Below are 12,616 nucleotides of genomic sequence, written 5' to 3' on the forward strand. Positions count from 1 at the left end.
CGCCCATGAGTATCCCGGTCGCGGCCGGCTGCGACAGAGCCTGGATTCGAACCAGGATCTCTAGTGGCACAGTTAGCACTGCGATGCATTGCCTTAGACCACTGCGCCACTCAGGAGCCCAAGATCACCATGCGCAATGCCAAGCGTCGGCTGAAGTGGTGTAAAGCTCACCGCCATTGGACTCTGGAGCAGTGGAAACGCGTTCTCTGGAGTGATGATTCATGCTTCACCATCTGGCATTCCGATGGACGAATATGGGTTTGGCGGATGCCAGGAGAATGCTACCTGCCCCAATGCATAGTGCCAACTGTAACGTTTGGTGGAGGAGGAATAATAATCTAGGGCTGTTTTTCATGGTTCAGGCTACTTAGTTCAAGTGAAGGGAAATCTTAACGCTACAGCATACAATGACATTCGAGACGATTCTGTGCTTCCAACTTTGTGGCAACAGATTGGGGAAAGCCCTTTCCTGTTTCAGCATGACAATGTCCCTGTGCACAAAGCGAGGTCCATACAGAAATGGTTTGGCGAGATCGATGTGGAGGAACTTGACTGGCCTGCACAGAGCCCTGACCTCAACCCCATCGACACCTTGGGGATGAATTGGAACGCCGACTGCGAGCCAGGCCTAATCGCCCAACATCAGTGTCCAACCTCACTAATGCTCTTGTGACTGAATGGAAGCAAGTCCAACATCTAGTGGAAAGCCTTCCCAGAAGAGTGGAGGCTGTTATAGCAGCAAAGGGGGGGACCAACTCAATATTAATGGCCATGATTTTGAAATGAGATGTTCAGCAGGTATCCACATACTTTTGGTCATGTCGTATACAGTGGGGGGAAAAAAGTATTTAGTCAGCCACCAATTGTGCATGTTCTCCCACTTAAAAAGATGAGAGAGTCCTGTAATTTTCATCATAGGTACACGTCAACTATGACAGACAAAAATAGATTTTTTTTTGCAGAAAATCACATTGTAGGATATTTAATGAATTTATTTGCAAATTATGGTGGAAAATAAGTATTTGGTCAATAACAAAAGTTTCTCAATACTTTGTTATATACCCTTTGTTGGCAATGACACAGGTCAAACGTTTTCTGTAAGTCTTCACAAGGTTTTCACACACTGTTGCTGGTATTTTGGCCCATTCCTCCATGCAGATCTCCTCTAGAGCAGTGATGTTTTGGGGCTGTCGCTGGGCAACATGGACTTTCAACTCCCTCCAAAGATTTTCTATGGGGTTGAGATCTGGAGACTGGCTAGGCCACTCCAGGACCTTGAAATGCTTCTTACGAAGCCACTCCTTCGTTGCCCGGGCGGTGTGTTTGGGATCATTGTCATGCTGAAAGACCCAGCCACGTTTCATCTTCAATGCCCTTGCTGATGGAAGGAGGTTTTCACTCAAAATCTCACGATACATGGCCCCATTCATTCTTTCCTTTACACGGATCAGTCGTCCTGGTCCCTTTGCAGAAAAACAGCCCCAAAGCATGATGTTTCCACCCCCATGCTTCACAATAGGTATGGTGTTCTTTGGATGCAACTCAGCATTCTTTGTCCTCCAAACACGACGAGTTTAGTTTTTACGAAAAAGTTATATTTTGGTTTCATCTGACCATATGACCTTCTCCCAATCCTCTTCTGGATCATCCAAATGCACTCTAGCAAACTTCAGATGGGCCTGGACATGTACTGGCTTAAGCAGGGGGACACGTCTGGCACTGCAGGATTTGAGTCCCTGGCGGCGTAGTGTATTACTGATGGTAGGCTTTGTTACTTTGGTCCCAGCTCTCTGCAGGTCATTCACTAGGTCCCCCCCGTGTGGTTCTGGGATTTTTGCTCACCGTTCTTGTGATCATTTTGACCCCACGGGGTGAGATCTTGCGTGGAGCCCCAGATCGAGGGAGATTATCAGTGGTCTTGTATGTCTTCCATTTCCTAATAATTGCTTCCACAGTTGATTTCTTCAAACCAAGCTGCTTACCTATTGAAGATTCAGTCTTCCCAGCCTGGTGCAGGTCTACAATTTTGTTTCTGGTGTCCTTTGACAGCTCTTTGGTCTTGGCCATAGTGGAGTTTGGAGTGTGACTGTTTGAGGTTGTGGACAGGTATTTTATACTGATAAGTTCAAACAGGTGCCATTAATACAGGTAACGAGTGGAGGACAGAGGAGCCTCTTAAAGAAGAAGTTACAGGTCTGTGAGAGCCAGAAACCTTGCTTGTTTGTAGGTGACCAAATACTTATTTTCCACCATAATTTGCAAATAAATTCATTAAAAATCCTACAATGTGATTTTCTGTATTTTTTTTCTCAATTTGTCTGTCATAGTTGACGTGTACCTATGATGAAAATTACAGGCCTCTCTCATCTTTTTAAGTGGGAGAACTTGCACAATTGGTGGCTGACTAAATACTTTTTTCCCCCACTGTATCTCCCTCTCGCTCTCTCTCAGAGAGGGAGAGATACTGTCTGCCATGTCATTGCTTGAACAAGACCAGTAGGTATATAGTTAACATCTGTGGTTCCCACACACACATCTAACTGAATACCTTCCTTTCCCACCAAAGTTGGGGTAAATTATTTAAATTCAGTCAATTCAGGAAGTAAACTAAAAATCTAATTCTGACCCCAACCCTGATTCCCACACACACTCATTCTCTCATCCAACAGAACACTCAGTCATCCAACAGAACACACTCAGTCATCCAACAGAACACACTCAGTCATCCAACAGAACACACTCAGTCATCCAACAGAACACAGGTCTAGAGTTATGCCATGTCACATACTGGTTATCTGTACTGCCAGACAGCTCGTCCCCAGGGCACACTACACACACACACACACACACACACACACACACACACACTGTCATCTGGGTCCACGCCAGATAAGGAACAAGAGAGCTATGTTTACCCAATGCCCATTATAAACCCACCAGGACTCACTGGCATTGTTTTACTTTTCCGCTTGACTCTTTCCCATGCGGTGAGGGTGTTTCCTTGACTCTTTCCCATGCGGTGAGGGTGTTCCGCTTGACTCTTTCCCATGCGGTGAGGGTGTTCCGCTTGACTCTTTCCCATGCGGTGAGGGTTTTCCCCTTGACTCTTTCCCATGCATGCTGGGAAAGATTGTGATCGTGAGATCTGAGATAGAGGCCAGAGCCCTAAGCGTCTAGCTCAACAGTAGTGCACTCTATAGGGAATACAGTGACATTTTCAACAAATTCGAGGTATTATAGATGAACGTGTATTATTGACGCATTAATTCCGTGTGGTTACAGGGTTAAAACAGAAACAACTCATAGGGTTAAGTTGAGGTATTAATTCAGAGTGGTTGAGGTTAGGGCTATGGTTTGGGTAAGGCTTAAAACGAAATAATAATTTTTAAAAAACGTGCTATTACCATCAGATTTAGTGCACTATTTTTGGACAGAACCCTAATGCTCCTGGTCAAAAGTAGTGCACCTATATAGACAATAGGGGTTATATTTTAAGGACACAGCCCTAGTAAAGTCACGACCATATATACTCAGCAAAAAAAGAAACGTCCTCTCACTGTCAGGCTTCCTATTTCGCATCAAAGCCTCCTTCACTCATGCTGCTAAACATGCCCTCGTAAAACTGACTATCCTACCGATCCTTGACTTCGGCGATGTCATTTACAAAATAGCCTCCAACACTCTACTCAGCAAATTTAGTAAGCCAACCCTCTCTCTCTCTCTCTCTAAATCACATTTACTCGTCTTAGTAAGCCAACCCTCTCTCTCTCTCTAAATCACATTTACTCGCCTTAGTAAGCCAACCCTCTCTCTCTAAATCACATTTACTCGTCTCAGTAAGCCAACCCTCTCTCTCTAAATCAGATCAGCCTTAGTAAGCCAACCCTCTCTCTCTCTAAATCACATTTACTCGCCTTAGTAAGCCAACCCTCTCTCTCTAAATCACATTTACTCGTCTCAGTAAGCCAACCCTCTCTCTAAATCAGATCTGCCTTAGTAAGCCAACCCTCTCTCTCTCTAAATCACATTTACTCGCCTTAGTAAGCCAACCCTCTCTCTCTAAATCACATCAGCCTTACTAAGCCAACCCTCTCTCTCTAAATCACATCAGCCTTAGTAAGCCAACCCTCTCTCTCTCTAAATCACATTTACTCGCCTTAGTAAGCCAACCCTCTCTCTCTAAATCAGATCAGCCTTAGTAAGCCAACCCTCTCTCTCTAAATCAGATCAGCCTTAGTAAGCCAACCCTCTCTCATAAAAAGATGGCTTAAAGGGAAAACCAGGTCCTCATGAAGTAGCTAAGTGCTGTGTAATGTTAGCTGTTGGCGACGGACTGTGGTTCCACCCCAAATGGCCTAAGTGACGCCCTATGGGCCCTGGTCAAAAGAAGTGCACTAAATAAGGATTAGGGTGCAGTTTTTTTCTGTGTCACGTCAAAGATACTGATACATAAGCTGGTGGCCTTGTTATGTACTAGGTTAGCATCTTGGCTAACATCCTATTTGGCAACGTAAGGTAACCAGCTGATATTGGTCCCATTAGGGTAAGGACAGGGGTGTGTAGGGTAAGGACAGGGGTGAGTAGGACTGTGTATGTCCCCTCATAAACATTACATTTACTGTGTAATGTTAGCTATTGGAGAAAAACAGAGCCTTAGTTATGCTATGAAGTAGCAGCACTGTGTAACGTTAGCTGTTGGCCACATCTGATCCTCCAGCTGATGCAGGGCACCACAGCCCACAGCTGCCTTGTTTCCCTCTTGATGCAATTCAGTGGTAGCCTGGAAAATCTAGAATTAATGCTACCCACCAGCCTATTTCAGTGGTGCTGTGTTGACATGAAATTCACATGGAAATACTGCCAAAGAGTTTTTGATGAAGGTCAAAAAGTACAATTGCATGTAGTGACAGACCTCTCTCTCTCTCTCTCTCTCTCTCTCTCTCTCTCTCTCTCTCTCTCTCTCTCTCTCTCTCTCTCTCTCTCTCTCTCTCTCTCTCTCTCTCTCTCTCTCTCTCTCTCTCTCTCTCTCTCTCTCTCTCTCTCTCTCTCTCTCTCTCTCTCTCCCCCCCCCCCCTCTCTCTCTCTCTCTCTCTCTCTCTCTCTCTCTCTCTCTCTCTCTCTCTCTCTCTCTCTCTCTCTCTCTCTCTCTCTCTCTCTCTCTCTCTCTCTCTCTCTCTCTCTCTCTCTCTCTCTCTCTCTCTCTCTCTCTCTCTCTCTCTCTCTCTCTCTCTCAAAATTCAATGGCTTTATTGGCATGGGAAACGTATGTTAACATTGCCAAAGCAAGTGAAGTAGATAGTAAACAAAAGTGAAATAAACAATACATTTTAACAGTAAACATTACACTCAGAAGTTCCAAAAGAATAAAGACATTTCAAATGTCATATTATGTATATATACAGTGTTGTAACAATGTGCAAATAGTTAAAGTACAAATGGGAAAATAAATAAACATAAATATGGGTTGTATTTACAATGGTGTTTGTTCTTCACTGGTTGCCCTTTTCTTGTGGCAACAGGTCACAAATCTTGCTGCTGTGATGGCACACTGTGGTATTTCTCTCAATAGATATGGGAGTTTATCAAAAATGGATTTGTTTTTGAATTCTTTGTGGGTCTGTGTAATCTGAGGGAAAAATGTGTCTCTAATATGGTCATACATTTGGCAGGAGGTTAGGAAGTGCAGCTCAGTTTCCACCTCATTTTGTGGGCAGTGTGTACATAGCCTGTCTTCTCTTGAGAGCCAGGTCTGCCTACGGCGGCCTTTCTCAATAGCAAGGCTATGTTCACTGAGTCTGTACATAGTCAAAGCTTTCCTTAAGTTTGGGTCAGTCACAGTGGTCAGGTATTCTGCCACTGTGTACTCTCTGTTTAGGGCCAAATAGCGTTCTAGTTTGCTCTGTTTTTTTGTAAATTCTTTCCAATGTGTCCAGTAATTATCTTTTTGTTTTATCATGATTTGGTTGGGTCTAATTGTGTTGCTGTCCTGGGGCTCTGTGGGGTCTGTTTCTGTTTGTGAACAGAGCCCCAGGACCAGCTTACTTAGGGGACTCTTTTCTAGGTTAATCTCTGTGTAGGTGATGGCTTTGTTATGGAAGGTTTGGGAATCGCTTCCTTTTATGTGGTTGTAGAATCTAATGGCTCTTTTCTGGATTTTGATCATTAGTGGGTATCGGCCTAATTCTGCTCTGCATGCATTATTTGGTGTTTTACGTTGTACACGGAGGATATGCAGAGTCTCAATTTGGTGTTTGTCCCATTTTGTGAATTCTTGGTTGGTGAGCGGACCCCAGACCTCACAACCATAAAGGGTATTTGTTGTCCTGGCAACTGGACCTTTTTTGGAACACCATTATTTTTGTCTTACTGAGATTTACTGTCAGGGCCCAGGTCTGACAGAATCTGTGCAGAAGATCTAGGTGCTGCTGTAGGCACTCCTTGGTTGGGGACAGAAGCACAAGATGTCAGGTTCTTGTCCAGTTCTGGCATTTAGGTCGCCACAGACTAGTACATGTCCCTGGGTCTGGAAATGGTTGATCTCACCCTCTAGGATGGAGAAGCTGTCATCGTTAAAGTATGGGGATTCTAGTGGGGGGATATAGGTAGCACACAGGAAGACATTTTTCTCTGTTGAGATAATTTCCTTATTAATTTCTAGCCAAATGTAACATTTTCCTGTTTTGACTAATTTAATAGAGTGGGTTAGGTCTGCTCTATACCAAATTAGCATACCCCCTGAGTCTCTTCCCTGTTTCACACCTGGTAGTTTGGTGGATGGGACTACCAGCTCTCTGTAACCTAGAGGGCCTCCAGTGGGTCCATCTCCTCTATACCATGTTTCCTGTAGGATGACAATGTCTGTATTTCAGATTTCTTTGATGAAGTCTGGGTTCCTGCTCTTTAGGCCAAATGCAGATGACCTCAGGCCTTGGATATTCCAGGATGAAATAGTGAAGGCTTTGTGTTCCATAAAGTGTCTAATGTTGTTAGTCGTGTGGTTTGGCCTCAGACCAGTAGGTGTGAGCAGAGCCTGCTGAGCATCTGGTACATGCCATTGGCTTGGGCTAGTGTAAGAGTGGGGGTTGGGCCTGTTTGCCTGCTCACGGCCTGGGCGTATGTGTGTATATTCCAGGATGAGATAGTAAAGGCTTTGTGTTCCATAAAGTGTCTAGTGTTGTTTTCATGTGGTTTAGGCTCTGACCAGTAATTGTGAGCATAGCATGTTGAGCATCTGATACATACAGTTGAAGTCGGAAGTTTACCTACACCTTAGCAAAATACATTTAAACTCAGTTCTTCCCAATTCCTGACATTTAATCCTAATAAATATTCCCTGTTTTAGGTTAGTTAGGATCACCACTTTATTTTAAGAATGTGAAATGTCAGAATAATAGTAGAGAGAATGATATATTTCAGCTTTTATTTCTTTCATCACATTCCCAGTGGGTCAGAAGTTTATATATACTCAATTAGTATTTGGTAGCATTGCCTTTAAATTGTTTAACTTGGGTAAAATGTTTCGGGTAGCCTTCCACAAGCTTCCCACAATAAGTTGGGTGAATTTTAGCCCATTCCTCCTGACAGAGCTGGTGTAACTGAGTCAGGTTTGTAGGCCTCCTTGCTCGCACACGCTTTTTCAGTTGTGCCCACACAATTTCTATAGGATTGAGGTCAGGGCTTTGTGATGGCCACTCCAATACCTTGACTTTGTTGTCCTTAAGCCATTTTGCCACAACTTTGGAAGTATGCTTGGGGTCATTGTCCATTTGGAAGACCCATTTGCGACCAAGCATTAACTTCCTGACTGATGTCTTGAGATGTTGCTTCAATAGATCCACATCATTTTCCTTCCTCGTGATGCCATCTATTTTGTGAAGTGCACCAGTCCCTCCTGCAGCAAAGCACCCCCACAGCATGATGCTGCCACTGTTGGGGTGAAACTCTCCTGCCACTGTTGGGGTGAAACTCTCCTGCCACTGTTGGGGTGAAACTCTCCTGCCACTGTTGGGGTGAAACTCTCCTGCCACTGTTGGGGTGAAACTCTCCTGCCACATCTGACTTCACACTTCAGTGCTAATTGAAGTTGGTCTGTTCTGTCCTGGCAGCTTGGTAGCTTAGTAGACTTATTTACTTAGCTTTATATAACAAACTTACCTAGAGATTACTGTCTTTTTTACTTTGTGTTGGATGGTATTTCCTGGTTCCGCTGTGTTTCTTCTGCAGGTTTTGGTTTGTTAGAAGTCCTGGGTAGTAGTAATAATCCATTCAGGTCATTTTGTCCTAAATCAAGGTTTTAGGTTTGGAATTTGGATTTGGATTGAAGGTTTTGATGTTGAGGTTAGTATCCTGTATAAAGTCATTGCAGAACATTTTTTTCAAGTTAATCTTCCTTTATCTAACTCCAATTCTATCTTTTTGCAGAAAAACTCAGGAGCCCATGAGCTCACTACGTCTCTGTCTCTCTCTTTGTCTCTCTCTCTGTCTGTCTCTCTCTCTCTGTCTCTCTCTCTGTCTCTCGCTCTCTCTCTGTCTCTCTTTCTCTCACCCTTCCTCCCTAACGTCTTGTTGCTGTTGTTTTTGTCTCTCCAGGATCGTATTGATCTGCGCCAAGCGTTCTCTGTGTGCAGCCTTTTCAGTGTTACCCTATGGAGAGAGCTTTCACATCAGGTACAGTACAACTTATTCCCTTCACACTGTGTCACTTTAGCACTGTGCTGCTTCCTCACACCATTAAATAGGGCGGCAGGTAGCTTTAGTGGTTAAGAGCGTTGTGCCAGTAACCGAAAGGTCGCTGGTTCTAATCCCCGAGCCGACTAGGTGAAAAATCTGTCGATGTGCCCTTGAGCAAGGCACTTAACCCTATTTGTTCCTGTAAGTCGCTCTGGATAAGAGCGTCTGCTAAATGACAAAAAAATACATATATATATATATATATATATAATTGCACAAACTCTGCTGTTCAGTCACATGATCACACTATTTTATAAGGCACTGAGCATTTATTTTCATTCACACACAAAGCTACTTGTACCTGGTAGTGTAGACTGCAGAGCAATGCTGAATATGAACATCTGTAATGCATTGCAATCCTGTGACTGAGTCATGAATGCATCCAGAAACTGTTTTGTCCCGTCATATATCCTAGAGTCCAGCTGTGTCCCTGTGTGTCACCCTTTTCCACGTTCCTTGAGTCACAGACCTGCAAGCTAGCCCGTCATCCTCTCCCCTCCTTCCTCATCAGTCCTCCTCACCCCTCCTCACCTCTCTGTCCCCTCCTGGGGTCACCATGTGTCTCTGGGTGTCACCTCTCTGTCCCCTCCTGGGGTCACCATGTGTCTCTGGGTGTCACCTCTCTGTCCCCTCCTGGGGTCACCATGTGTCTCTGGGTGTCACCTCTCTGTCCCCTCCTGGGGTCACCATGTGTCTCTGGGTGTCACCTCTCTGTCCCCTCCTGGGGTCACCATGTGTCTCTGGGTGTCACCTCTCTGTCCCCTCCTGGGGTCACCATGTGTCTCTGGGTGTCACCTCTCTGTCCCCTCCTGGGGTCACCATGTGTCTCTGGGTGTCACCTCTCTGTCCCCTCCTGGGGTCACCATGTGTCTCTGGGTGTCACCTCTCTGTCCCCTCCTGGGGTCACCATGTGTCTCTGGGTGTCACCTCTCTGTCCCCTCCTGGGGTCACCATGTGTCTCTGGGTGTCACCTCTCTGTCCCCTCCTGGGGTCACCATGTGTCTCTGGGTGTCACCTCTCTGTCCCCTCCTGGGGTCACCATGTGTCTCTGGGTGTCACCTCTCTGTCCCCTCCTGGGGTCACCATGTGTCTCTGTGTGTCACCTCTCTGTCCCCTCCTGGGGTCACCATGTGTCTCTGTGTGTCACCCCTTCTTACCCCGCTTCATGTGTCGCTGTTTGTCAACCTTTCCCTCAGACACAGAAGAGCTAAAGGCTCTTGGCCTCACCCCTCTCCTCTCTCTCTCCTTAACCCCTCGCCCGCTCCTCACCCATCTCCCCTCTCCTCTCACCTTAACCCCTCGCCCCCTCCTCTCCTCTCTCCTTAACCCCTCGCCCGCTCCTCACCCCTCTCCTCTCACCTTAACCCCTCGCCCCCTCCTCTCCTCTCTCCTTAACCCTTCGCCCGCTCCTCATCACCTCTCCTCTCTCTCATTAACCCCTCGGTCACCCCTCTCCACTCCTTAACCCCTCACCCCCCTCATCACCCCTCTTCCTCTCTCCTTAACCCCTCGGTCACCCCTCTCCACTTCTTAACCCCTCACCCCCTCATCACCTCTCCTCTCTCTCTCCTTAACCCCTCGCCCACTCCTCACCCCTCCTCTCAATTCAGTAGGCGATATGCACCGGCGAGAGCATGACGTATTTCCGGTTAAATCTCAGGATGGATGTAAACCTCCGGTTGCTAGCATTGAATGCTTGTCGTCAAAAACATCCGAAACGGTTAATTTTCGTTGTTGTTGTTGTTGTTTATCTTAATGTTTATGTTAATGTTTTTACTTGTAATACTTCGTCTTGACTTATAACACGATGACGTGTAAACGTACGAAAGTGTCCTGTCAAAAAAACGGGATGACAGCTCTTCCAGCCGTCACTGCTGTGTGCCGCAATGTACAGTGTCTGCCAGATGCAATTCTTCTGTTTAGTTTTTTTTACTTTTCCCAAAGACAGTGAGTTACATAAACGGTGGGTGATTTTAACATTCGACGAGTCAACTTTCTTACAACAAACACACGAGTCTGCAGCCGACACTTTCTAAGGGAAGACGTGATGGAGCCTCCGACTCCAGCTGGGCGCAGACGTCTGAAGAAGGGAGCTGTTCCAGTGCTGTTTCAATGGAACAATTTCAGTCTTCCAGCCCCACGGCCCGGAGTTTGGGAAAGGACCGAGCGTCCCAACGCAGAAACCATGAATGATCCGTCTGTGGAATTGGACTGTCCTTCTTTTGGCAACAGATCACAAATCTTGCTGCTGTGATGGCACACTGTGGTATTTCACCCAAAAGATATGGGAGTTTATCGAAATTGGGTTTGTTTTTCGAATTCTTTGTGGGTCTGTGTAATCTGAGAGAAATATGTGTCTCTAATACGTGACTCGTTTCAGGAAACTAGGCGTATGTCGCGGGTCACTACTTCACAGGAGAGCCATTTGAACGTAAACTTTTTTTAAACTTTTTTTTGCCAGAAATGCCTTCTGGAACATTCATGTACCTTAATAACACATTTGTATGCCATCTGTAAATACTAAATAAAATTATTAAATTACAAGCCTAGTTGGTTAAGCCACAGAAAAAGACAGCAACCTTCCCACTAGCCATGATTGGCTGAGATCATTTACATTAAAATTTTTACATTTACGTCATTTAGCAGACGCTCTTATCCAGAGCGACTTACAGTTAGTGAATACATTATTATAATATTTTTTTTATACTGGCCCCCCGTGGGAATCAAACCCACAACCCTGGCGTTGCAAACGCCATGCTCTATCAACTGAGCTACATCCCTGCCGGCCATTCCCTCCCCTACCCTGGACGACGCTGGGCCAATTGTGCGCCGCCCATGAGTCTCCCGGTCGCGGCCGGCTGCGACAGAGCCTGGATTCGAACCAGGATCTCTAGTGGCACAGTTAGCACTGCGATGCAGTGCCTTAGACCACTGCGCCACTCAGGAGTAAATGATGTGGGCTGGTCATGCTGAGGGAGGAGTTTGGATTGGTCTGCCGTATAGCACGCTTCTGTCTATTTGAGCAGGTCAATATGTGTAGGTAATCCTGTCTAACGCGGCTTTAAACATTTTTTATTGTGTAGTGGAGCTGCATAAGTGTTGCTCTCCACTTTCTGGAGGATCGAGTTTTGAAATCAGTGGAATTAGAGTATGATAGCTAAAGAGATGGAGAAAACACCTGTCTCCAGATTACATCTTCAAACTAAGGGCAACCATGGCATCCGTGACATGCATGATGTATACGGGTAAGTCTAATTTTGACAGAAAGTGGTTTCATTTCAAGTTAAAGTGTACTGTTAGCTAGCTAACATTAGCTGGCTGGCTCGCTAGCTAACGTTACGTGTATGATCTTATTATTTGTATCTCAGAGCCATTTGCTAACATTGAACCGTGTTGGTTAGCTACCTGCATATTCATGAGTTGGGATTATGGTTCCTTGTTTACCTAGCTAGCTAGCTACATGTCTTAACAAAAGACTCCACTATGCAAGTAACCATTTCGGGTGCGTTTGTAAATTCAGTCTGAGTATGCCAGAGTGCAGAATAACTGATGAATTTACGAACGCACAACACCCGTTGAATACGGCCGGTGTCAGTAAACGTAGACAAAAAAAAGCGTGATTAAATTGTTGCCAGCAGCACAGTTACTGTCACCAACGCTCTGGATAACATGAAAACAGCCTAACCAGCTCTGCTAGGGCGAGTAAAATGGTCAGTGGGGTGTTCCCTCATTAAATGCCAAGAGATGAGCCGTATGTGTACCTACCGTAGGAGTCCCCTATGTACATACCCAGCGTGCGACAGAGCCGCAGGAGTTGTGACCCGTTTTTGGGAGGGAGGGTGCTACTGTAAGACACATGGAGACAAAATCCCCAGCAAACCAGGAA

General features: G+C 45.5%; 1 protein-coding gene across 1 annotated transcript in view; it reads left to right on the forward strand.

The window, feature by feature from the left end:
• Positions 1-12,616, forward strand: part of LOC121537759 (CDK5 and ABL1 enzyme substrate 2) — a 63,613-nt gene that overhangs the window by 23,946 nt on the left and 27,051 nt on the right. The window contains exon 3 of the mRNA XM_041845386.2: positions 8,590-8,667. Within this exon, the coding sequence (XP_041701320.1) occupies positions 8,590-8,667 (78 nt within the window). The remainder of the gene's footprint in view (positions 1-8,589; positions 8,668-12,616) is intronic.

This window comes from Coregonus clupeaformis, chromosome 24 (assembly GCF_020615455.1).
Source record: "Coregonus clupeaformis isolate EN_2021a chromosome 24, ASM2061545v1, whole genome shotgun sequence".
In the NCBI taxonomy this organism is placed as follows: Eukaryota; Metazoa; Chordata; class Actinopteri; order Salmoniformes; family Salmonidae; genus Coregonus; species Coregonus clupeaformis.